The sequence below is a fragment of the Heptranchias perlo genome, chromosome 13 (assembly GCF_035084215.1).
Source record: "Heptranchias perlo isolate sHepPer1 chromosome 13, sHepPer1.hap1, whole genome shotgun sequence".
Taxonomy (NCBI): Eukaryota; Metazoa; Chordata; class Chondrichthyes; order Hexanchiformes; family Hexanchidae; genus Heptranchias; species Heptranchias perlo.
Window position 1 is genome coordinate 27,517,551 of NC_090337.1, and position 27,559 is coordinate 27,545,109.

A 27,559-nucleotide genomic window follows, 5' to 3' on the forward strand; every position below is an offset into this window, starting at 1 on the left:
AAGGGTAAAGGACATGTCAGAGCAACTGGAGAGGAATTTGGAAAGGGAGGGGGATAATGCAGTTGTTGTGGTCCATGTCTGCACCAATGACAAAAGGAAGAACAAGGAGGAGGTCTTACGAAGAGAATATCAGAAGCTAGGAACTAAATCAAAAAACAGGACCTCAAGGGTGATAATCTCAGGATTACTACTCAAGCCACGTGTTAATTTGAATAGAGATAGGCAGATCAGAAAGGTGAATGCGTGGCTAAAAGAGAGGGTGTGGGAAGGAGGGGTTCCATTTCATGGGACACTGGCACCAGTACTGGGACAGGAAAGAGCTGTATCACTGGGATGGGCTCCAGCTGAACCAGAATGCGACCAGAGTACTAGCAGAAAGGATAACAATGGCGGTGGATAAGGCTATAAACTAGCAAGATGGGGGAGGGAACTGGTAGCAATAACAAAAGCCTAAAGATAAAAGAAACAGGAGATGAGTGTAAAGGTCAGACTAGGATAAGGAATAAAGATAACATAAACAGTCAAGGAACAAATACAGTTGTAAAACAGAAGTATAAAAGGACTATTAAAAATAAAGTAAAAGGAACAACTATTAAGGATGAATTAAACTGCCTGTACAGCAATGTACACAGCGTCCAAAATAAAACGGGGGAACTGAATGCAATAACCCATAGTGAAGAACCAGATATAGTAGGAATAGCTGAAACATGGCTACATAAAGAACAGGATTGGCAACTAAATATTGCAGGTTATAACATAATCAGAAAGGATAGGGAAGGAAGGAGGAGGGGTGGAGCATCTGTACTAATTAGGGATAACACAATGGCAGTAGAAAAAAGGTACATAACTAACAAAAGGATAGAAACAGAATCCATATGGATTGAAATGAAAGATAAGAAACTGATCACGCTAATAGCGGCATATTACAGACCACCTAATAGTGGAAAGGAGATGGAGGAAGAAAGATGTAAGCAGATTTGTGAAATGAGTAAAGAACATAGATTAATAATCATGGGAGATTTTAATTACCCCCAAATAAACTGGCAAGAAGAAGTAGGTAAAGGGATATAGGGAATGGAGTTTTTACAATGTGCGCAGGACTCTTTTGTTATCCAGTATGTAAAAAGGCCAACAAAAGTGGAAGCACTGCTGCTAGTAATGTGAAATGAACCAGAACAGATAAGGGAAGTAAGCATATGGGAACATCTAGGCAATAGCGATCACAACATAATAAAGTTTAAGATAAAGATTGAGAAGGATATAAGTAAGACAAAGGCGAAAGTAATAAATTGGAAAAAAGCTGATTTTAAGAGGATGAAAATGGAATTAAGGAAAATAAACTGGAAAAATTTACTGACAAACAAAGAGAACAGCAGTGGGAAACATTTAAAATGGTGATCAATAGAGTCTGGGAAACATATATCCCACTAAAAAGCAAGAACACACAAGCCAGTAATGACACACTGTGAACTAATAAAGAAGTAAGGGAAGAGATAGCAGAGGCACTATTACATATATATAAAAATTCATTAGAAAAGGGAATAGTGCCAGAGGACTGGCGGACAGCTAATGTTATTCCTATATTTAAAAAGGGTGATAGAGCCAGTCCAAGGAACTATAGACCAATTAGCTTAACGTTTTTCAGAAAGATAATGGAATCCTTACTCAAAGATGTAATAGAAAAACATCTAGAAACCGAAAATATAATAAAGAATAGTAAGCATGGATTTCAAAAGGGAAGGTCATGCTTGACTAACCTTATTGAATTCTTTGAAGAAATAACCGAATGGGTAGCTAAGGGTATTACAGAAGATGTAATATATTTGGATTTTCAAAAGGCCTTCGATAAGGCCATAGTCGACTCATAAGGTCAGAGCATGTGAAGTCAGGGGACAAGTAGTAGAATGGATAGCAAGCTGGCTACAAAACAGAAAACAGAAAGTAGGGGTTAAAGGTAGTTACTCAGACTGGCAAAAGGTAGGAAGTGGTGTTCCACAAGGATCAGTGCTGGGACCATTGTTGTTCACTATTTACATAAACAATTTGGACTCAGGAATCGGAAGTACAATTTCAAAATTTGCAGATGACACCAAACAGGGGGGTATAGTTAATACTGAGGAGGACAGCGACAAAATACAGGAAGACATTAATAAACTTGCAGAATGGGTGCGTAAATGGCAAATGAATTTCAATATAGATAAGTGCGGGGTATTACATTTTGGTAGGAAGAATAAGGAGGCCACTTACTCCTTGGAAATTAAGAGGGATCTGAGGGCAAAAATACACTAAAAGTAACGATGCAGGTTAATAAAGCCATAAAAAAAGCAAACAAAGCATCAGGGTACGTTTCTAGAGGGATAGAATTGAAGAGTAGGGAAGGTATGTTAAACTTGTATAGAACCTTGGTTAGATCACACTTGGAGTATTGTGAACTGTTATGGTCTCCATATTATAAAAAGAATATAGAGGCACTGGAGAAGGTGCAAAAAAGATTTACTAGGATGATATCAGAACTGAGAGGTTATATCTATCAGGAAAGACTGAACAGGCTGGGGCTCTTTTTTCTAGCTGAGAGGTGACCTGATAGAGGTCTTTAAGATTATGGAAGGGTTTGATAGAGTAGATGTAGAGTAGATGTTTCCACTTGTGGGGGAGATCAGAACCAGGGGCCATAAATATGATAGTCACTAATAAATCCAATAGGGAATTCAGGAGAAACTTCTTTATCCAGAGAACTGTTAGAATGTGGAACCTGCTACCACAAGGAGTAGTTGAAACGACTAATCATAGATGCATTTAAAGGGAAGCTGGATAAACATACGAGGGAGAAAGGAATAGAAGGACATGTTGATGGGATTAGAAGAAGGGTGGGAGGAGGTTCGTGTGGAGCATAAGCACTAGCATGGACCTGGTGGGCTGAATGGCCTGTTTCTGTGCTGTCCATTCAATGTAATACACTGCTACATACACAGATCATGCTGTGTCCACAGATTTATTTATGTAATTACAGTGGGGATGGACGCAAATTATTTGCCTGTGATAGGTTTGTTTGATACCTGACAACTAGGCCACAGGAGAGGAATTATTTTATTTTTAATTATCCTTTAAACATCTTTTTAGTGCTGTTCCCACAAATCAGCAGTACTGCTTTTCATTTGTATCTTTTGCATCAATTTTTTGAAAAAAACATTTATTTTGCACTGCTCCTTAAGAGGCTCAACCACTTAAAAAAAGACTGCTACTAAGTAAGGAAGAGTAAAGGAGAGAAAAGCACAGATAGAAATGGAGAACATTTGTGATAGGCGAAGATACAAACATAAGTGAGAAAAATAAGTCAGAGAGTAACGGTCTAGAAAGAGTGGAAGGCAAACAGAGCATGAGAAACAGTAAGAACTAGATTGCAAAGAAGCAACAACAATTCGTTAGACAGGAATTTATTTTTGAATGTTGGACCATAAGCAATGGTCAACTTAATTTTTTTTTCAGACAACATTCCTTAACTGATCTGGTCACTGGATTCAGAATTTCAATTCCATTTTCTCTGCTTCCGTTTCCTATTTAAATAGTGGTATTTTAGTTATCAGCAAAGGGCGTATGTGGTAGTATCAGGCATCAACTCAAACATTAGGTGGAAGACTCCTGCATTTTGAACATCCTCAAATGCGCATTTTTAGACTAGTCACCAATTAAAGTTTTCTAAAATAGGCAGTTTACTATTGCAAGAAGTGGCTATAATCCCTCACAACCTCCACACTATTCTTCACATCTTTGCCAACTGTTTTAATTTTATTTCCCTAAAAGTGAATCAATCATGTTCACAAGACTACATGGGTGGCTGTCATTACCAAATGAATAGTTGCACTGTAATTATTTCATCAAACCAGCCAAACCTATGCTATTAGGTGATCATAGTTTGAAGCTTGCAGAATAAAAATATCCATTGTTCTGGATTCACAGGCACTACAACTAAATGTCTGCAAATCAGTATTATTACTGTAAATTACATATCTTGGACTTATTTTTGTCTGTTTTATTTATGTTCTGTATAGTGATGCAAACATTGTTTATTACTCTTACAAATTAAAACAGTGAACTATTTCACATTCCAGCTGTGTTTCTGAGCAGGATACTTTGGATGGGGTGGGATCGTGGAAAATCAGATTTGATTTAATCCTACTCATAATCCCAAAGCGATCTAATATTTTTCTAGCATTGCCTCAATGACAAAAATAACTTTTTTGTTGGTACAGTAACCACTAATTTTTGATTAAAAACAAAATAGTCATGGCACAAAGGGGATCCCTACAGTCCAAAAACGCAACAACCATTGTCCTTGTAATTTATACAACCATACAACACCAAAACAGAACTGCCCTGGATTTACCTATGTTGTGGATCATCATTCTTCCCTGCTGCTGCAGCAAAAAATATAGTCATATTTATGATTTTCCAAATGAAAATGGCAGTATCAGAGCAAGTAAAATAAGTTTGTGTGAAGTTAAAAATTAGCCACATAGTGCAACTGTGGATATAAATTGTGCATTATAATCATACAGTGTTGACACCAAGGAGAATGACTGGATAGCACTTTATTGAAAAAAAAGAAAATACCAGAAACAATAATACAATCTATTAGCATGTTTAGAGTATATCAAATCTTTGTTATATACACTGATTAAAAATGTTAAACTAATTACAGATATGAAAAATCAAGCAAAGTAGATTTTTGTAACAAGGAAAAAGTAGTCATAGTCAAACATAGAAAAGGTTCACAGATTAAATCACAGCAGCAAAAATCTTCTGTTAAAACAACACAGTGATATTCAACTAGAATGTTTACCAAAAGTATTTCTAAACTTAGTATAAATTGAGTTTAATGAGCATTGTTGTATTGCTGGGAGGCAAACCTGCCTGAGTAGGCAGTAATAGTTTATTCTCTACAGTAGATCTGCTTGCCTATAGCCTGATCCGTTCTCAACAATTGCTAGTAACCACCAGGCTGGAATATTCAAACAATTATGCATTGTTTTAAGTGTGTGTCATCCAGAAAAGTGACAATTATTTATTGGGCATTCAGAGTATGGATGTATGCCTAGTACAGGTCAAGTTGGGGGGGAAAAAATGGAAATTTCTTTGATGCACCTTCAATAGACTGTAGTTTAAATTCTCTGCTGGAGACCTACCTCACTGAGGATTGGATTCTACTCAGGTTGAAGTACATTAAGTACTTGTTATTGGTATTTTCCACATCTTTTCGCAGCTTGTGGAATTCAATATTTTCACAGTATTTTAGAAAATTACATTTTGAATGAAACCAGTATATTTCCAGATACTGAAACTGATATATAGAGCATTATTATATCAGTCACTTTATTTAGTAAAATTGGAGTTTATTTCATTTTTATTTGGCAAATGTTGGAATATATGTAATTTTATTTTGCTTTCAGATAATAACTCAAGGAACAATTTCAAAATGTATTTGTTTACAACATATATTTCAAAATCATAAGTGCTAAGATCTAATAAGCAATGTTGTAATGCCATTAACCCTGCCTGAACACGAGGACGTTTGTATCCAGTCTCTACAAAAGGATGTGGGACTTTTCCAAAAAGCATTAAACTACATGGTTTTAATTCTCAATAATTTTGGAATAAAGGAATGCACAAAAAATAATACTGTACTAAAGTACAATATGATTGAACATCCCAGCTTGAAATGGGAATCTAATTCTCCACCAGTATTGTAATATGTACATTTAAAATAATCACATTCAACTTCCTCTGACTGGCTTTGTGATTATTTCAACATTAATGAGAAGTTAAGACAAAGTTAACCACCAAGCAAGCATTTTCTGACTACAACCCGGTCTCTTTCCTCAGATTCGCTGATAGCCCATAGCTCTTCGATGTCGACAAGCCAAGTACACAATGATTACAATGATGATCAACACAAAAAGAGCCACTCCAAAGATGATGGGTACAATAAATCTATGATCCATGTAGCAATCCTCCACTGTAAAAAGAAAGGACATGAGAGTAAAGCTCAATTTTGTGTTATTTTCAGAACAGAAAACTAATAATTTACAATCAAATACTGAGATATTGTATGGTCCATCAGGAATTCAGTATTAGAAAGAATGCTGGAAAATAGAATAAACTAAAGTTCTTAATTGCAGAAATCAAGCATTAGAAGTGTTTCTAAAATGTCACTATAGACCATTTTTTCAACAGATCAAACTTCCTACCATTTTATTAACAGACAAAATCATTGATTTGTGCTTTCTGCTAAAAAAAATGGATAAATTTGCAGATCGTGATCCTCAAAGCACTTAAAAGTACCATAATCTCAAGTGATGGAATTTGACTTATGAGTAGGAATAGGAGTAAGCTATTTGACCCATCAAGTCTGCTCCACCCTTGCTTCTAACTTACTTTTAAACACCTCAAGTGATCTTACATTTATGGCCCAATAGGGCAGTGTGCTCCAGATTCACTTTTAACCAGTTTACTTTGAATTCTAAGATTATGTCTACTTATTTTGGACTCCATTCCTCACCAATTTCCTTCATTATTTCAAACGCAGATGACCCTTAATCCTCTCACCTAGGCAACATAACCCAGTTTTTCACTATAACTCAGGTCCTCAACAGTCACAATGAATCAATGGGACTGATTACAAACTGATGGAATCATGATTAAAAATCCCATAAAACAAAAATTGTATTTGACTTATCCACTGTAAAACAGTGACCTTTTTGATAGGGGATTCACGTGCGTGTGAACCTTTTGCTCGTTAAATGGGTACAGTAGTGTAGTTATGTTACTGGACTGGTAATCGAGAGACCTGGACTAATAAGCCGCAGAATTTAAGTTCAAATCTAACCATGGCAGTTTGAGAACTTGAATTCAGTTTTAAAAAAAGCTGGTAACAGTAAAAGTGACCATAAAGTTCTGGGATTGCTATATAAACCCAACTGGTTCACCAACATGCTTTAGGGAAGGAAATGTGCAGTCTTTATCCAATCTGGCCTATATGTGACTCCAATCCCACACCAATGTGGCTGACTCTAAACTGTCCTCTCAGTTATGGCCCACCACCAACCTCTCAGGGACACTAGGAATAGGCAATAAGTGCTGGCTTTGCCAGTAAGGCTCACATCCAGAGAATGAATCAAAATAATTAAGATGCCAGCACTGCATTAACTAAAACTGTAGTCAGTTACAAGCAGGCACAAAAAATAAAGAGAGCTCTATAATACTTGCTTGTAAGTATAAATTGAATAATTCAACAATACATGTGGGTTATGCTGTTTAGATACAATAATGTCATTTCCTCTTTACAGACTGCCCAATAAGATATTGATCATGGAACAGAAATTAAGGTGAATCCAAACTGGTAAGATAAGGTGTTTCCAGTTCAATTACAAACGAACATACTATATTGTAATCCTTGGATATATCTGGCAAAACTTAAGGTATTTGGGATCTGGCTAAAGCCTGCTCAGGCCAGTGGAATGGAAATCGCTCTGTCCTGGTTGTCCTAATTCATACTCAAATGTACTTTGTGAAATAAAGTACTGTATCATTTTGATGTAAAAGCTTATTAACTTTTTATATTAAAAATCATCCTTTGGCTCAATGATCTTATCCAGCACGTAGCCAAGCCACACAAATCAGGACAGTCCCAGGTACGATCTCGAGGCAAATGAGGAGTAAGGTGATCTCAGCCACAGCAACAATAACCTCCATGCGACTGGGTTAGGAAGAGGAAAATTAATTTGCCTAATGGCTTTGTAAGCCCATGGCAACAGTGCACATTTGGATGCTAGTTAAGGACAGATTGGGTTCAGCCCATCAACATTCAACATCAAGCCTCAGACATGAGGACATAGCTCCCGCACTTCAACATCTTCAGGAAGTAGGAGGGAGAAAAACTATCAAGAAAACAATTGTTTATATAGTCATGTTTTGGGTGACAAATCTATTTGCAATCTCAACAGTGACCTTCAATTATCTAATGCCGAAAAGTGCTCCTTGGATCTACCAAAACCTAATATTTCAAAATAGACCTGAAAAAAGATGGTTTAGAAAACTTTGTGGAAGGAGGGGGGGTGGGCGAGGAGGGAAAAAATTATATGGAGTTGGATGAATTGTATGCTTAAACAAAATTAGTGCTGTCGTTGGGTATTTTCCAACTTTTGCACTTGTCAGATACACTAGGTTCCCTCTACTGTGTTCCAGTAATATACCTTCTCAAACTTTAGCAGACCACTCCCTACACAGCACCAGTGGTATTTCCCAAACTGATTATCCTCATGGCATCTCAGCAAGATTCCCATTTGGTACTGAGTTAAACATTAGAAAACTTGTGACTGGCACTGCTCATTTTGCTTAGGTCACTTGTGTAGTTTTCAATCTTTTCTGTGGCAAAGTCCTGTAACAAATCCACTCCCAGGGAACCCTAACCCAAAAGAACAGCATCAGCTAACTGAAGGATGACAGTACTCTCGTGGCATATTTATTTTAATTTAATTTGCATGCAATATAGTGTGCTAGTAAAACAATAAATATAAAAAAACAAATAAAACTGAATTTGACCCAGAGCTGAGCTTCCGACCCCATATCCTCTCCATCACAAAGGCTGTTATTTCCACCTCCATAATATGGCCTGTCTCCAGACACAATTATTCCAATCCTCCCCTAGCTAGCCTGCCATCTTCCATCCTTCATAAACTGGAGCTCATCCAAAACTTCGCACCAAGTCCCATAACCCATCACTCCTGTGCTCACTGACCTATACTGGCTCCCGGTCCACCAATGCCAGTTTTAAAATTATCATGTTCAAATCCCTCCATGGCCTTGCCTCTTCCTATCTCTGTAACCTCCTCCAGCACAACAACCCTCTTGGAACTTTGCGTTTCTCCTACTTTGGCTTTTTGTGCATCCCCCATGTCCTTAGCCCCACCATTGGTGGCTATACATTTTGCATTTCCCTCCCTAAACTTCTCTGCCTCTCCAGCTCACTCACTCCTTTAAGACCTTCCACTGTCATCCAAGTTTTTGGAAACCTGTCCTAATGTCTCCTTCTCTGGCTCGGGGGGTGTGTGTGTGTGTGTGTGTGTGTGTGTGTGTGTGTGCGCGAGTGTGTGAATGTGAGAGAGAGAGAGAGAGAGAGAGAGAGAGAGAACATTTGTCCACTTATGGATCTGTGAAGCATCTTGCAGCTTTTACCATGTTAAAGGTGCTACATAAATACATGTTGTATGGTATGAAATCTAAATGAATCTGTGGATTGCAGTTTGAAAGCTGAGTGGTTATAAAATTGTTTTTTGAGGTGGGGGTGGGTAACATAAGCATGGATAGAGGATTCATTAACAGACAGAAAACAGTACGGATAAACGGGTCATTTTCAGGTTGGCAGGCTGTAACTAGAGGGGTGCCACAAAGATCAGTGCTTAGGCCTCAGCTATTTACAATCTATATTAATGATTTATACAAAGCTACTAAGTGTAATGTATCCAAGTTTGCTGACGATACAAAGCTGGATGGGAAAGTAAGCTGTGAGGAGCCCACAAAGAATCTGCAAAGGGATATAGACAGGTTAAGTGAGTGGGTAAGGTGGCAGATTATAATGTGGGGAAAGTTGAGATTATTCACTTTGGTAGGAAGAATAGAAAGAATTTTTTTTTTAAATGGTGAGAAACTATTAAATGTTGGTTCTGAGAGAGACTTGGATATCCTCATACAAGAAACAAAGTTGCATGCAGTTACAGCAAGCAATTAGGAAAGCAAATAGCATGTTGGCCTTTATTGCAGGGGGGTTAGAGTAAAAAGCAAGGACATCTTACTACAGTTGTACAAGATTGTGTACACTTTTGGTCTCCTTATCTAAGGGAGGATATACTTGCCTTAGAGGCAGTGCAATGAAAGTTCACTAGATTAACTGCTGGGATAAGAGGGTTGTCCTAGGAGGAACAATTGAGGAGAATGGGCAGATACTCTCTGGAGTTTAGAAGAATGAGGCAATCTCACTGAAACATAAGATTCAGAGAAGTTGTTTTCCCCTAGTTGGAGTCTAGACCCAAGGGGTATAGTACAAAAGTGTTCAGCCATTTAAGACTGGAGGCATTTTTTCCACTGAGGGTTGTGAATCTTTGGAAGGATGACAGTACTCTCGTGGCATATTTATTTTAATTTAATTTGCATGCAATATAGTGTGCTAGTAAAACAATAAATACAAAGAAACAAATAAAATTGAATTTGACCCGGAGCTGAGCCAGAGGGCTGTGGACGCTGAGTCATTGAGTACATGCAATGCTGAGAGAGATTTTTGGACTCTAGGGATATGGGAATCAGGCAGGAAAACATAGTTGAGGTTGAACAGCAGCCATGATCTGATTGTTATTTATGTAGCCAGAGACCAATCAAAGTTTCATCTTATCTGGATCAGGCTCCTAACATGAATGGATAGTTTTCTATTTGCTACAACTCTGGTGAACTACTTATTTTATTGCTCAACCACCATCACAAACAGATTAGCTGGTCATGATCTCATCAGTTATGGGATATTACTGTGCACAAATAGGCTGCCTTGTACATCTCAATAATACAACAACTACACTTCAAAAGTACTTATTGACTGAAGCACTTTGGGATGTGCTAAGGTTATGAAAAGTGCTAAAGTTCTTTTTCTATGGGTTAAAATTACCAGTGGGTCAATTTGACAGCTAAGACACTAGCTTTCCTCAAACTTCAAAAATCAATTAGTTTCTCTTCCTTCTTCTGACCTCCCCACCTCTGAATATTTGGTCCTTCTCTTTTTTTTTCCTCCTTCAAAAAGGAAGAGGACCCCACACTACACTTGCTTCCCTTTTCCAAACAAAAAGGGATTTACTCCCCTTGCCAACCCTGCTTCAAAACAAGCAGTTGCTATAAACTGCATAGAGCAGTCTGCTTTCTACAAGTTCTTCCTGTTCAGAAAATATGGGGGGGGGGGGGGGGGGGAAGGAAGAGAGAGGAGGAAAAAGAAAAAACACTTGGGAGCCCCATCTCAAATTGCATAAAGTGCTGCCAGGAATCAAACCAATTTCCTACTATTTGGTAACAGTACAAATTGCTGGCTGAACAAGTACCACAGTTAACTCATGGAACAAGTGTAATATTTATGCAATGCACATAACTAACCCTCTTGCAAAAAAATGCTTTTCCCCACAAATAGACAAGTGGTAAAATACTTTATTTTAAGTGCATTTGTGGGTTTAACAGACAAAATGTGCAGAACTAGGAATGAACAAAAAAAATGAATCTACATGGAAGCCCGGAGGTACATCTGGTTCAACAAATTTAAAAATTTTAAAAATCCAGCTCTTGGTCAACATTGTTATTTCTGCTCACAATTTTGAAACTTGTTCTCAAGACAGCTTTCCTCCCTAAAAACACCACAGGAAAGTTTTCCATACCTTTCTACCAATACTGCTGAAAGAGAATCTATTTTGCCAAATTGATAGAACTGATTACAGAAATGCTGCAGCCCTCAATACAGTAAAATTTAATTGTCGGAATTTATTCAAGTCTTCATTTCATTGCTACATGTCGATGATCTGGCTGAATAATTTCAGCAGTCTTAAATAGCTTCATATCCTTCAGGTCTCTGTCTTCGATCAATTGTATACATAATAATCACGGTTAGGACCAATCCTGTCAAAGCGATTCCCACTAATATTGGAATTACTTTACTCTCAGCATCCGCTTCACATTTTCCCTCTACAAGCAGAGTCAAAGGTCAGCCGTTAACTTTTAGGATAAGGAATAAAGTCAATTTTAGTTAGTTATGCAGAGTCTGGAAATATTAAAAGAATGCAAAGCAAGAAAATGGTTTTACTCTACCATTAATACATGCAACGAACTACCCATTTGCTACAACAGCAAAGTATAACATTCAGAAACATCTTGATTACATATGCTCATAAAGGCTGAAAATACCAAAAACTACACATCAAGTGTGGTACATGTTCATACAAGAACAGCATGCAGAGCCAAGTCTTAGCTTCAGTTTAATCATTTGCAAGTGACAGCTTTTACCCTGATTAAATTGTGATGAAAAAGAATTTATGTGCAATACTTTAAACCCAAAATGAAGTAGCCTTTTGAGTTAAATATTTTTCTAAAGAAACTGATTCTATAACTGAACAGATAGGAATGCAATTACTAAAACACTTGATTTCTCCACCCCGCACCGACTCCTAAACAAGTCAGCAATCTCAAATGTACTTCTAATCCACACTTTTTAAAGTGGGGGTTAGAAGTACATTTGAAATTGTTAACTTATTTAGGGAGTGGGGGAATTCAACAGGGTGTTTCAGCATTTTAGTATTTGTACTCCCATCTGCCTTGTCATAGAATCTGTGCACTTATCTTTAGGAAAATATCTGAAACTCAGTTACAAAAATGTAAAAAAAGCAAACTACCCCAATTGTCTCAGTTTTCCAGAGTCATACATTTAAGACAGCGAAGTGTGCATGAACAATTGAAGTATCTACCCCCCCCCCCCCAATGTCAATTTTGAAGCAGTCACTAGGAAAGGCACCTCCCTCCCTATAAAAAGAAAACAACCGGCCATCATTCAATCCCTCCCAACAAGGCAAATATCGAACACCGATGCAAATTTGCATTCAAACATTGTGCAGCACTATGTTGAAGCTCTGAAATAATACAGCAATATAAAAAAAAGTGGACAGTGGAAAGATTAGATTTTGGCCTTTGGGAAGGGAGAAAAAATAGCAGCTTGGCTCAATTTAAAATTATTAAATATCACCGAGGGAATATGAATTAAGTGACTCAGGACAGTCTGTCAAGGTACTTACAGTATTTGTCCTCACTATTCAGTTTAAAGGACAGACCCCAGTAAACATTCAAAAGCCCAGTTATGTTTTGTGTCACTAATCATGGAGCTTTTCTTCCAAAGAAAAGTTGGTTGTAGCACCATATACATCATTACAAGTCTCATTCAAATTGGAAGTCTGGGCACCATGGTTAAGTATTGTGAGCCTTCAGCAGTAGTTAGTAGACACAGGGCATTGCAACAAAGACAGTTACCTTCGGGTTGAATAACCCCAGGCAATTAATCAAAGCTTGTGTTCAGGCATGGTAAAAATCTTTAAAATATGTCTAGAATATACAGTTAATGGTACATCTTGCAAAAGTATTAAGAGCAATTTTTAAACTGGATACTTGAAAGAAAAAATTAGTGTCACCACATTTGAAAACAAGGAGGTGCTGAGCCAAGGCTAAGGTGACCTGACATCTCCAACACAGACCACCTTATCTGCTACATGAACCAGCTGCCTGGAAACATTTAAGTGATTTTTTTTCTACATTCTTCTAAAAAAATAGTATGGATACCCCATTTCTCCATCTTACATTCCCTTAATGTTGCCTGCAAATCTTCATTAAGTCTTTAAAATGTCACTTCAATTAGCCATCAAGAGGTATGCAAACGCAGAATGTGGTAATTCCCCCACCAATTGCTCCTCCCACCAGGAGCTGCCTCGCCTCAACTGGGCTGTCCCCTCTCCCAAGACATATCTAGATCAGGAACTTATCCATTAAGACTGTAGCCAGGAACTGTATCCAGGACATTTCCTCAAACAACTTTAAAAGGGGCAAGAGAAAAAAAAACACCCTGGGCATGTTCTGTGGTTAGGTACAAGCCTTATATAGTGTTATATTTCCCTTTATAGTTAAAGTAATATTTATTGCATTGATTAACTTACAAAGCGATTGCCCTCATGTTTGAATTAGACAATTTTAACCCTATCTGCCTGGCGAGAACTGGGCAGTTCAAATCAGCTGGGTGACCTACCCGCAGACGTTCTGCGGTGATCCTGCTGTTTTGTTTTAAGAAAAACGCCAACTTGAAGCTGGCAGTCCATTTTTAAAATATGCAGATTGGAGACCAATGACCTCATTGGACCTTGACTGCAATTTTAAGCAGCCTGAGTAGGGAAACTGTTGTGGAAAAGGATAGAGAGCCAGAAGCGGCATGTTTAAAAAAAGCCAGGAGTGTTCCTTTGGGCCCTACAAGGGACATTTAGACATCCCAAGAAACACCCCCTTTCCTTTTTCCCCTCCTGTAAGACCCTTCAAAAACCCCTTCCCTACCAATTACCTTGTTGTTGGCACCAATGGAATGGTTGCCAGCCAGAGCCTCCCTACCACCCTTAAAGCCCCCACACTCAATTCCCTCTCCCAGTTTAAAAAAAAGTGTTTACAACTAATAGTGAATGGATTATAAAGATGAAATCTTAGGACGGTGGTTTTATGAGAAATCCAGGGATAGCAATAGATACATGGTCTTATATTACCAATCCACTGGAGCTCAACAGCCTTCAATTCTACAGTTTCTTTCACGCAAGAGATAGCTGACAGACTAGTTATTCTAGATTATCCTGGGGAGGAAATTGGTTTGCAAAAGAAGGGGTAATACAAGTTCAAGAATTTTTCAAAACTATTTCCTGCCTTGTGAAATTATAGCAGAACTTTTATGATTCTATGGACCAAGTTGTGGAAAGTGGATTAGGCACGAGAGCTCTTTCACCCAGCACAGACACAATGGGCTGATTGACCACCTTCTGTGCTGTAAATTTCTAATGATTCTATGAAAAGAACCTTACCTTTACCAAACTTTCCACCTGGAATGTCAAATGCCTGGAGTTGCGTATCAACAATCAGAATCTGTAATGAATTAGGTGACAAAGCCACAACCTGCTTGCTCTTGCACCTGTAGGCATGCCCAAGTGTAGTCGTAAACAGCTTCACATTCTTCACCATGCCATGATAGTAAGATCCTGTAAAAGCAAAAAAAAGGCCCAGAAACACAATGATGGCATGAACTTGCCTAGGAACAGGAGTAGGCCATTTAGTCCCTCAAGCCTGTTTAGCTATGATCTCATTTAATGGCAGATCTGTGACCTAGCCCCATATCCCTTAGATTTTTGTTAACCAAAGGTATTATCAATCTCCAATTTTAAACTAACAATTGAGCTAGCATCAACTGCCGTTTGTGGAAGAGCCTTCCAAACTTCTCCCATCCTGTGTGTGTAGAAGTGTTCCCTAACTTGCTCAGCATAGGCAGCAGTAAATTTGCCCTCAGTGGAACTACCACTGCTTAAAGTCCAGGTCTTTTCCACCATTATAATGTTTGAATAGAAAAATGTTTAGCTGTGTATAGCAGATTTTTCTCCCTAGAAAATTGGGTGCAGTGTTAAGTGAAACTGGTAGCGTCCACTTGATCATTTACCCAATATTGAAAAAAATTGACTGGAAAATAAAGAACAAAATAAAAAGGAAATGGTTGACAGTCTCCTCATTTTATTTCTTCCCCTTCAAGCTCCAACAATACTAAGTTTTTAAAAGACATTTCAAAAGTGGGGGGGGGGGTGGGGAAGAAAAAGAACACTGGATGGGAGGTAAAACACTATATAGTATTGCTGATATTATGCAACCTGTCAAAATCTGGAATTGAAAACTTATGTTTAATAGGCCCTCTCCCTCAGGGTATTAAAACAATGGGTGAGGAAATTGCAGATGCACTAAAATCATAATTTTCCAAAGCTCTCTAGATTCAGGAATTGTGCCTTTGGATTGGAAAACTGCAAACATCACTCCATTATTTAAAAAGAGGAAGGAGGGAGAAACGAGATAACTACAGACCTGTTTTAACATCAGTTGTGGGGAAGTTATTGGTATTGATCAGACAGCGACTGAGCACTTGAACAATGAGTTGATCAAAGCAAGTAGCATGGATTTGTGGAGTAGGTTATGTCTGACTAATCTAGTTGATTTTTTTGGAGGAGGTGGTCACTATGGTAGCGAATAGGGGAGTATCTATGGATGTTGTCCATATGGACTTCCAGAAGATATTTGGTGAATTTATACGATTTCACACAAGCGATTAGCAAAAATGAAGGCACACAGAATCAGAGGTAACCTTGTGACATGGGTCAGTAATTGGTTGGGAGGTAGGAAACAAAATGTATGGACAAAGGGAATGTTCTGATTGGCAGGATGTGTCAAGTGGTGTTCACCAAGGATCTGTACTGGAGCCTCAGCTTTTCACTACATAGATCAATGTCTTGGATGAAAGATTAGAAAAAATGAGTTATATCTCAAAGTTTGAAGATACTAAGTGTGGAGGCAAAAGTTATGTAGAAGAAAATGCAAGCATACAAAAATCAGTTTATATGAATGGATTTTGCTATAGACTGAGTTCAGTTCCCAGTTAGAATTACATGCTATACAACGCAATATTCAAATACCTTCTCTAATTTAACCTCAACCTCTATCGGTCAGACTAAATTCAGGGAAAGTATTCTAGAGAATAAAAATAATTGACAGGATGTGATCAGCATATGTTGCTATTTAAGTTTTACAAACAGGAAGAATGAAATTTTTCACATATGAATGTAATCACATAAGGTAATGATTATCATACAGCTGGACAAAGTCCAGTCAATTTATACACAGCTCAGATCAAGAGATCATTTTATGAACTACATTAAGTACTAAAATCTAATTTCAAATATATTGTTAGCTTTTACAGTATTAATTATAAGTTACCCAAGTTATTCATTGATCGCAGAGCAACACTTATCTCACTGATGTAATACTGGTTTCCATCCTGCAAGTAAAAGGTAGGATTAGTTATTTGAAGGAACACAACAGTCATCCACAAGTTTAAAAAAAACTCAGCACAAGAGTCTCTACATGCATGGGGGAAAAAAATGCTATTTAGAACTACTCCCCTACAAGTCAGTCCTCTTGGTGGGATGAAGGCCCAACGGATCCAGAAAAGGTGATATCCGGTATTCATTAACTACACAGGCTTTCTTAAGCATATGATATGTGCATACACAATTGGTTATGGTTGGAGCGCCTAGGCATGCAATGGAAGGGAGAGAGAGGGAGGGAGGTCCTGCCTTATTGGCATCCATGTTTCAGAAGACCTGGGTTAAAGCAGTTGGTGCCATACAAGTTCAGTTCACAACAAAAGACTTGTCAGTCTAGAAAAATCAAAAGAGGTAGCTGATGGATCACATGCTGTCCTGTGTAGGCCCTTAGCTAGAGAGCAGACAAGGTTGCTGAAGGTATTACCTGGATACCACTATGCAAATACAGACATGCAAAGTTCAATCCTACCTTGCTTAGATTGTAGAACGGCACTGCAGTTACTGCTGAAGCTCTGACCTTGAACTAGTGGAATAATAATTGATGGGGTATGCACTGTGTACCCAAGCTGAGGTCAGAAAGATGGGCAGATTTGTAGTGAGTTGTGCAGCTGAGTTTTTGATACATTACTCACTTAACAGGGGTTCAAACTAACAGTGGAACAGTGACTTGAGGGTGGAAGAGAAAGCAGGTGGTATGAGAAAGAAAGGAGGGTCTCTGGTCCAAACTCCCATCATCAGCCATATCATCTGAGCCAGAGTGGAATTATGTGGCAAACCAAAGAAAGTTGGTATTCACAGGATGTACTCTGTTTGGCAAACAGAGCCAATTCATTGGTGGTCACCTTGCAATGTCCATTCCTTATAGTTTGTGCTGGTGGGATCAATTGTAGACTTCATGCCTCCCTTCCAGACCCCATGGATATAGTCGCCAGATTGGAGAGAGAGGAGTGGGGATAAAGAGCTAACCACCAGGTGAGTGGATCTGCATCACAAAAAAACCCTCAACAGAACATCAAGTAAACAATAAACTCCATTTATCCTGCTGGGCAGGAGCTTGAAACAATTCCCAACCCAGGAGGTGCTGTAAGTTTTCCAGTGAGCTGCATATAGTACAAATCCACATTTAAGTGTCCACTTTAAAACCCAGTTAAGATCATTAGAACCAGTGGTAACCCACATCCTTCTCCCAGAATATGATGTGATCCAACACACACTCTCTCTTTCCTCCCCCAAGAAAGATACAACTTTTGCCAATGATCACATTTCATACACTGAAAAAACAGCTTTTCAAACAAGGGTCCCTGGATATCCACAATGATCAGGAGATTGAATTCCAAAAAGGTTTCACACTTAATTTAACAATTAATCCTTTGCCATTTTGAACAGTTCACAAGACCATTAGACAGCATCGAAACCAAAAGGTGCAATTAAAGTCACTGGTGGGGATATTTGGAAAGCAACACAAAAGGAAACATTGTGGATAACATGTCACATGATCTTAAAGGGGCCAAGGGCAATTTGGGTCCTATTTTACTGGCCCTCTTGCCAAACTGTTCCTCCTCTTCTCCTCCTCCAGAACTCCCTTCTCAATGAGACTTCCCTACATTCCTAAACCACTGGTGCAGTAGCTCATCTGTGGATAGGCTGAGGCACATTGATGCTCCCTGTACTTGGCACTTCCATTTAGGGTTTACAGCAAAATGTAATTCAGAAAGGGTACAGGCACTGTGCCTAAAAAGAGACAGTTTTATTCCCCAGCACTAAAATCTTTCATTCTGATGAGCACAAAGAAACCAAACTGTCACTAGTTGGCTGGTACAAAATTGGCTCAAGGTGGTCACACAAAAAGATCAATTTGTCCTGGTGTTGATCCTGACATATACCACAGTTTTTACATCAATGTAATTCAACTTTCATGCTACACTGATGCAAGCTAGCATAACTGGATCTGAGACAACATGACAAGTCTTCAGAATGCTGAAAAAGTAGGGTATGCATTAATTGATCACAGCATTACAGGATGTGAAAAGAATATAAGTCTACTGTTAAGACAGATTAGAACACTCCTATCTTTCCTGTCCTTTTCTTTCTCTTTCTCCAGCCCCCCCCCCCCCAACTTAGTAATTCAAAGATACAGCAATCAGTTCCTTTAAAAAGATCCCGCAAAAATATCTTGTTCAGAATAAAAAGTGATAAGACTCTGCAATACAATAATTTGTTCTGCTGGAACCATGAAAAATGTGGAATGCAGATGTAATGCTTACAGCAACACCCTGAATTATTGTGAGGGATGGAGGGAAAAAATTAGTCATCTAGGTCAAGAGTGCACAACTGCATGGTTTAGCTGGTCCTTTTAAAAAAATTCTCAATGCACCTTTGACTAGGATATTTCTTTGTAACCCCCTCACCATCTAACTTAGGCTGAGGGAGTGCTGCACTGGCACAGGTGCTGTCTTTCAGATGAGATCCCATGGCACTATTTGAAGAGCAGCAGGGGAGTTCTCCTGGTGTCTTGGCCAACATTTATCCTTCAACCAAACAAATTATCTGGTTATTTCTCATTGCTGTTTGCAGGACCTTGCTGTGTGCAAATTGGCTGCTGTATTTCCCTACATTACAACAGTGACCACATGTCAAAAGTACTTTTGCTGTGAAGTGATTTGGCACTGCTGGAGGTAGTGAAAAGGTGCTATATTAATGCAAGTTCTATCTTTAGCACAGATCTCAACACATTTTAAAAGTAGCTTTAAACAGAACATGTTGATAACCTATTTTGCACCAACAGCTTTAGTGGCTAATAAATCTTTTGGATAACGACGTGTGGGTTTTCAAAATTTTATTTTAGAAAAGCTCCATAGTTATTCAAACATTTTATTAAGCCAGTTGCCTTGAGTTCAACTCAATGAATGAAGTTTTTACTAATCTGTCACAATCTACTTTATTTCAAAACCATTGTACAAGACAGGAAGTGTGCTACTTTTCAGGGTGTCATGTTGCCCAAATGTATATGCATCAAACTTTAGTAGCATCCTTTTTCCTACATAAATTCATTGTGGGCCACAGATTCACCCCTCCTGCTCCATGAAATCAACTGAAGCTGTGGTTATCTATGCCTACTCTGGAAGATAAGTATGAGAGAGTCATAGTGAGGTTATGATTGGCTGTGTACATTAACTCACCTTCACAAAGGTGAAGTTTACAAATCCTGAATTAAATTTTAAGATAATCCAGGAGGCAACATTTCCACATTTCCCTGAAGCCACTGTCTCTGCTAGTGGAACATTGAAGTACATATCCTGTGAAAAGAGAGCATTGTTAATAAATATATTGATGATCCCTACTTAGCATTGTTTCAGGTTTCAGCAGCTTTTTGCTCTCAAATGAAACATTCTACATATTAATATTTGAACTGATTAAAAATAATGCAGTGCAGCACCATTAAAAGCTTGCCATCTTAAAAATTGAAAAAGCTGCATAAGGTATGCAACAGCTAACTATAGGAAATTCTTAAAAAAGGTCAATGTTTGATTAGAATGAGACTTAAATTGCTCCATAGCCACTGGCTCCACAGCATGGGACTGGTGATCTAAAACAAATCTGGACAAATTTAGGGGATGTCATGTCACCTCAGATTAATTGCACATTAGCTTCATAGTGATGTCATGACATCAAAAAAAATTGCACCACATGCATTGTAGCCAAAATATTACTGCAGAGAATGTTAGCCAATTGCCCATTACAAAATAAATGCTAAAGAATGGCTCATCAGCTCACTCTCCAAGACCTAGGCTGAAATGCAAGAGCAGCCAGTCAAAAGATAGACACATCAGGTTTATGCTCTAGAGCTGAATCAAAACCTCAAATTGTATAATTTGATGAAGATTTTCCTCTATGTCTGCGCTCAGTGAGGTAGCAAAATGAGTACTATGTTCACAGTAGGGTGCAAACTTCATTAGGAATGACAATTTCACCAATCTTCTTGCCAGGGAAAGTGCAGTCAGACTTCTAGCATATCTTGCAAGAATCTAATGGGTTGTTATTGCCACATGACTGAAGCAGTCACAGATAATACATTGCTATTCTAAGTTCAATAAGGCTTATCTTTTGAACAAAACAAACATGGGTAGGCTTGAAATTGTAAAACCAAGGAAAGTGCCTACACCATATATTTCATCTTTTAAGTATTAAATTTTAAGTTTCAACTCATTTAAACCATTATTCATGCACAGCATGTTTTGGAACCTGCAATCAGGGAAGCTTTTCAATTTGGATTTTTATGGCATAAGTACATCATTCAAAAGAAACAGAAAATACAGGAGCACATCTGAGAGGACATTTATTTTTTTTTAAAAAATAAAATGCTCAAAAATATGCACTAGAACACATTGCATCTGAAAATCTAGTCAATGTGAAGAGACCCTCCAAACAAACAATTGGAGGATATTTACATTTGAGTTGGGGGTGTGGCTAGTTTTGTGGACCATGGGTTTGAAATACAGCCATAAAAGACTGAAGAGTTGGGAGTATTGTAATTACATGCGCAACTCACTCACACCCAAAATGCCACAATATTTTAAGCCACGTAATTGGTTTGCACCCAGGTTACACAGGCTGGGTGCAAATGTGGAGGAAATTCCAGGCCTGGGGAAGGAGGATTGGGCCTACCTGCAATATCACCACACCCCATCCATAACCAACATTATTTGCTCTATGTGTAAAAAAACTCCTTCCAACTTCTGTGATAGAGAGAATGGAAGCTGAAAGAATAAAACTTACTTTTCCATTTTGTTTGATAATAAGCTGTATTCCAATTGCTGCCTTGATGCAAGTAGTGTTCTTGATAGAAACATTGTAGTGTCCAGTTTTTGGCAGTGAACAATTGGGTGATAAGGTAGGGAGCACCGTTGTCAGCGTATGCATGGTTGTTGTATGATTTGTGGTAGTCATGTTGGTCACATGTGCAGTCGTTGGACGTGTGGTCGTCAAGTTGGTCACATGTGCAGTCGTTGTAGGACGTGTGGTCGTCAAGTTGGTCACATGTGCAGTCGTTGTAGGACGTGTGGCCGTCGTGGCAGTCGTTGTAGGACGTGTGGTAGTCGTGGCCGTCGTGGTAGGACGTGTGGTAGTCGTGGCAGTCACATGTGCAGTCGTTGTAGGACGTGTGGTAGTCGTGGCAGTCACATGTGCAGTCGTTGTAGGACGTGTGGTAGTCGTGGCAATCATTGCAACTAGATTGGGAGCATCTGCTGATGCAACACCTTCTGCTGAAACGGCATAACTTGTATACAAGCCTGTAAAAGAAAACAAGAACAGTTAACCAAATGCTATAGACCACTTTGAACAAAGTGGTTGTATTTTTAAGAAAGTTCCCCAATGGCCTAATGGGTAAAGGCAGTCTAATACTAAGCTCTCAGTTGTTATCTAGTAACTCCTGCTGAAATGTTAGGCAAGGACAGAATCAAGCTCAGCTGATCAAGCCCTCTGCAGCCAAGCAGCACACTGATAGTCACCACTAAGGCTCAAACACTGAGAAAGGCAACTTTGGCAATGTATCAGAGGGCTGCCAGCACTAGTGGAACTGAACAACAGCCTTCAGGGGAGAGGGAAGAAGCTGCCTCCAGATCGACAATAGTAATTTATGCACACTCTCATCCTCATTATGAGCGAAAGGAAGTGGTTATTAATAGCACCCTTGCATCTGAAAATTGTACAAGAGTGCAGCAAGACGAATAGACCAAGTCAAGAATTTTAACCTTGAAGCAATGGACACATTCTATTTTAATGGTTCAGGCATATGCAGGTTGAGGTGAAAAATGGGACAAACTAATTAAGCCATCATGTGATGGAACGGAGAGCCTGCATATTCATTCAATAAAGGAAATGAGAAGCCACAATTTACTTTAGTTTTCCAATGCAAAAAAATATTGGTGTAACACCTTCAGGAAGACAACGCCACTTTATGAAATCCTCAGTTGAAGTATCATAGGAGGAGGCCATTCAGTCCATCGTGCCTACATCAGCTCTTTGTCAGAGCTATCCAATTAAACTAATTTTCCATAATCCTGTTACTATTGAATCTGCTTCCACCACCCTTTCAGGCAGTGCTCCAGACCATTACAACTCGCTGCGTTAAAAAAAATGGTTTCCTCATGTCGCCTCTGGCTTTTTTGCCGATCACCTTAAATCTGTGACCTCTGGTTACCAACCTGTTGGCCAGGGGCTGCAGAAACTGAGTTTATTCCAAACTGCTGACAGGCTAAAGCAACTTTTAAACTGAAGTAACCTGAGTTCAGTTGCTGGCCTGAGCTGGCTGGAACCGGTTTGAATTAGCGAAGTTTTGTGAAAGACAAAGGAGGTGTGATAAGACAAGTCCTTATTTAGAAAAGGAGTAATGAGGTAATGCTACCTAAGTCCTTGGGACAGAGCCAATGAGGAGAAAACACAGACTAGGCGAGCAAGCCTAAACCAACGGGAGAGAGAGACAGCACAGCTTGAAGTGATAAGATTTGGAAGAAGAATGAAGAATCTGGGGCGTGGAGCCAGAGCAAAGATTCCGGAGACCAACCATCGCGGAAGTGGAAGAACCTACGTCAGGGAGGTAGAGACGACTTCGAGAGAGAGAGAAAAAAAAGGAACGCCTGGCCAGCGTCAGCTCTCCTTTTCGGGTATTATCCTTTATATTCTGTGACCACTCGGAGTGTCAGAGAAACCTAGTGGGTGTGCGTTTAGATCCTAGTTTGGGTATAAAACTGTATAACCTGGTGCAAACTGCATGTTTATATCTAACCAGACGTATAAGCTATATGTATATGATCTAACGGCGTGAATAAAGTGAATTGAGAGTTGAGAGAATTGGCTCCTCTTCTCTTTGTACTAAGCCAATAACCGGTGACCACCGGTCAACAAACCCATCTGCCACTGGACATGGTTTCTTTATTTACTATCAAACCCATTCAGGATTTTGAATACCTCTATCAAATCTCCCATTGGTCTTCTCTGTTCTAAAGGAGAACAGCCCCAGATGCTCCAGTCTCACCACATAATTAAGTCCCTTATCCCTGGCACCATTCTAGTAAATCTCTTCTGCATCCACTCTAAGGCCTTAACTTCCTTCCTAAAGTGCAGTGCCCAGAATTGGACACAATACTCCAACTGAGGCCTAATCAGTTTCTTTTTATAAATATAATAAGGGTTAACATAACTTCTAGGGCTTAATTATAATAAAGTACTAAAAAGAGCTGAAAGATGGATTTGTTTCAAAAAATATAAAAAGTACTCATTGCAGTTTGACTCAACCCTTATTGAACAGAACATAGCCTAAAATATTAGTCTTGGTGAAATGTGTTCAGCTCCATTGATTGGCTAAGTATTTGGAAAAGCCAAGAGAAATTAAATGTAATAGCCGAACATTTTCATGGGTGCAGTGCTCCAGTAAACAGGTGGGCCATAATATAAAAAAGGTGTGTATAAATAGGTTGTTAGAACACACTTTCTACCAACACCACATTATGTTCTTCGAACACATTAAAACTGCCATTAACCACCTGTTCAGTCAAATTGCTGGATTTTAATAAAGAAACTTCCAGAGGCATGGTGACATTGCTGTACTTCCTGAAACCCAAAGCCCTCGATGAGGAAGACACAAACTGGATTATATTCCTAGTCAAAAAATATAGTTTCACTGTAGCCAATAGCATTTAACCATTTTCCTACCACTGAAGCCTCAAGGGATACATTCTTAAGGTATTAATGAAAGGGCTTTAATTGAAGCTTCTGCTGTACATAAAAAAGGATCATTGGCCACAGTTCAGGATTGAAGGTTACATTAATGAAGTAGTGATTAGATGATACCTTCAAAATCATACAGATGGTGGGAAAGAACAAAAACATAAGGATAGCTATGAGTTTGACCTCTGGAGCAAGGAAGAGTTAAGAGTAGTAGGTGAGAAGTTGACTGAAAGGATTGAGGGGGAAAGCATATAAGACGGCATATTTGGCACATGCGAGAGGGAAGCACTTTTTTGTTTATAAAACAGCTTTAGCAATGCAGGAAATTGCATACAAGAGACAAAGTTGAGGATGTTAATAGTTAAAAACTAAAACAAGAGCCAAAAGATTTAGTGACAGTTGATGATTTAAGAATTCAAATAAATTTTTCACTGCCTCATTAAAAAGGAAGCCATTCGACTACTGTAATGCAAGAAGTGAAGGTCATTTGTACAGAGGGTGTGCAGTACAAAAATTGTTTGCAAAGGAAGGCAATTAACATAGAATTAGACTGACGAGTAGATAAGGTCATTGATATAGTAATTGTAATAAAGTGGGAGAAAGAACTAACCATTAAGTGTTGTGTAGGTGAGTGACAGTGAAACAACTCCACTAGCAATACAGGGCGGAGCAGTTGCCATATTTCTGGCTGCCTGTACTGCAAAAACTGCCAGACCAGAAGTACAAACTTTTGCCAAGAGGCTGTACAGGGAAGTGACAATGGAAATTTCATTATCTGGATGGTTATTTTTGCAAATGTTCATTGACTCAATCTCATGAGAATTACAAGACTTCATTTCACTTTCTAAATGAATTGCATTTGTTAGTCTGAACAGTTCAAGCAATGTCATATTTGGATATCAACAAGTGCCCTATTGTACATTTTTCCCCAGGTGAATATAAAAAGACAATTCAATTACAAGGTAAACTAAAGAAAGACATGATTTAAGGCAAGCATGGCTGTACTCTAAGGTTCCTCAGAGCCCACAAAGTTTAAAATCAACATTTCCATTAACTTGAAATAAATGTTTCAGCTGTAGATATAACAGATTTTATAGTTGTGATTTAAGATTTAGCCACAAGGCAACTGTGTTAAGAACAATCCTTTCCCTCCAAACCCACAACATTCAAACTGAACACTTGTAACTTGGGTTATCAGCTGGATGTGGCCCAAAGGTCATTTAACACACCCATGACTTAACTGGCCCTCCAAAAGCTTGTGAATTTAAAATAAAATTGCTGGACTATAACTTGGTGTTGTAAAATTGTTTACAATTGTCAACCCCAGTCCATCACCGGCATCTCCACATCTTAACTGGCCCAGCATGTTTATGTAAACAGATTCATCCCCATTAGAAACAGCTTGAGTTGATTGAGGTTCAAGAATCCCAAATTAAGTCAGGTTATAAGGATTGACTGCAAACCCCTGAACTAACTCTTGTAAGGAATTACATTCAAGCATTTAATTACTTTACTCAAGTACAGTACCAAGGGAGTGCTGTACAGTCAGGGCTGCCATCTTCTGGCTAAGACATTAAACAAAAACCGCCACTCCACACCTGCCTAATCTGGTGGACCTAAAAGATCCCATGGCACTATTTAACGAACAGGGGAGTGTTCCAGTGTCCAGGCAAGCATTTATTCTTCAGCTGACCCCACCAAAACAAGTTATTTCGTCATTTACCCAATTGTTTGCAGGATCTTGCTATGCACAAATGGGCTAGCATATTTGCCAGAATTGTTGCTCAAAAGTAATTTTATTTACCTGTAAAGAAGAACTTTAGCCTGAGGACGTGAACGGCGCTCTCTAAATACAAGTCTGTTCTCTACAACAAATTTAAAGTAGTAAAAAAAGGACTATTAAACAAAAAAGGAAAAACCTAAATGCTGGGGACCACGCTAAAACTAATTGTGGTTTTTCACACTCTGACGGATCGGCAGTCCATCGCCAACATTTTCCGGATTCTACTTCGATTAGTAGGAAAAAGCTAATCGCGTTAACCAGTTAACTCAAACTTCAGGTCAGAACTCAGTTACGAGTTACTGACAAGGAGCCACTGAAATAGACAGGAATCAGCGAATTTCACTTAGTAATCAATTCACCTAGCAACGCTAAAGAAATGCAATTTTTCTATAATCTATTACTCAAAATATAAGGTTAACAATAATATTTTTGGCATCTGTATTTGACAACACCGGGACTATAACTTGGTGTTGTAAAATTGTTTACAATTGACAACACCGGGATTCACCCACTTTACCCGGAAGTCACAACTAAAACTTTTATTTTCAGTAAGAACTAGAAATTTAGAAAGTTCAAACCGACTTACCATAAAGAGCCAAGGCAGCAACCAGCACCAAATTCCTCATGTTTGGCTACAAATTAATTCTGTTTTTTTTTAAAAAATGTTTTCAATGTTAACCTACTCACTTAACTACTTGCGCAGCTTTAATAAAGGCTTAAGTCACGAGGCAGTGGAAGGGTGGGGACAGGTAGGAAGTGAGATCAAAAATTAGGCAGCCAATTCTCACGAGTCATAGCTGCGTAAATGTTTATCGAGCAGGAATAAAGCAAGAGATACGATTGAGTAGCAAATACAATTTACTTAAAGTCATTAACAGTACCTTAAACTGCCCTCCACCCATCTCTATTTTGCTCTCCTTGCCAAGTTACCCACAATATATGGCTAAGTACAACATTTTTCACATCTGTATTGGAAATGAGCGTTATAATTTCTGATTTAAGCTACATTAATGGAGAGATCTCACATTAGGTTTGGCCCTTCCCTAAAAAAAGGGTGATTAAATCAGCCCACTTGTGACCAGCTGAAGGGTGGCATAGGCCTAGGCAAAAGCCACTACCCCCTGCCCTCTTAGGCTGGGTGGCATTGAAGGGAAAAGTCGATTTGATGAATTTGAAAACATTAAGGGGGACTGAGTCATAGATTGGGCTAGACCTTGCACTGCTGGAACCTATTCTAGCCTAGAATGATGGCATAAAAGTCTCCCTGTAATGGTCTTATATGAACAAGTTTGTGCAGTATGGACCCATAGCATAAAACTGC

The 27,559-nt window shown here is 38.7% G+C and overlaps 1 protein-coding gene across 2 annotated transcripts; it reads right to left on the reverse strand.

Moving 5' to 3' along the window:
• Positions 1 to 4,574: 4,574 nt before the first annotated feature.
• On the reverse strand, positions 4,575 to 26,977 carry LOC137331435 (lysosome-associated membrane glycoprotein 3-like). 2 transcript variants are annotated; one of them, XM_067995222.1, is made up of 6 exons: positions 26,825 to 26,973; positions 21,504 to 22,018; positions 19,907 to 20,023; positions 16,618 to 16,678; positions 14,673 to 14,846; positions 4,575 to 6,013 (listed from the first exon to the last, which is right to left on the reverse strand). In XM_067995222.1, exons 1-6 carry the CDS (start codon positions 26,862 to 26,864, stop codon positions 5,877 to 5,879), a joined length of 1,044 nt encoding a protein of 347 aa, XP_067851323.1. In that variant the 5' UTR covers positions 26,865 to 26,973; the 3' UTR covers positions 4,575 to 5,876. The 2 variants fall into 2 exon arrangements, with proteins under 2 accessions (XP_067851323.1, XP_067851322.1); XM_067995221.1 differs by lacking the exon at positions 4,575 to 6,013 and adding an exon at positions 11,218 to 11,763 and having other exon boundaries at positions 26,825 to 26,977.
• Positions 26,978 to 27,559: the final 582 nt, after the last annotated feature.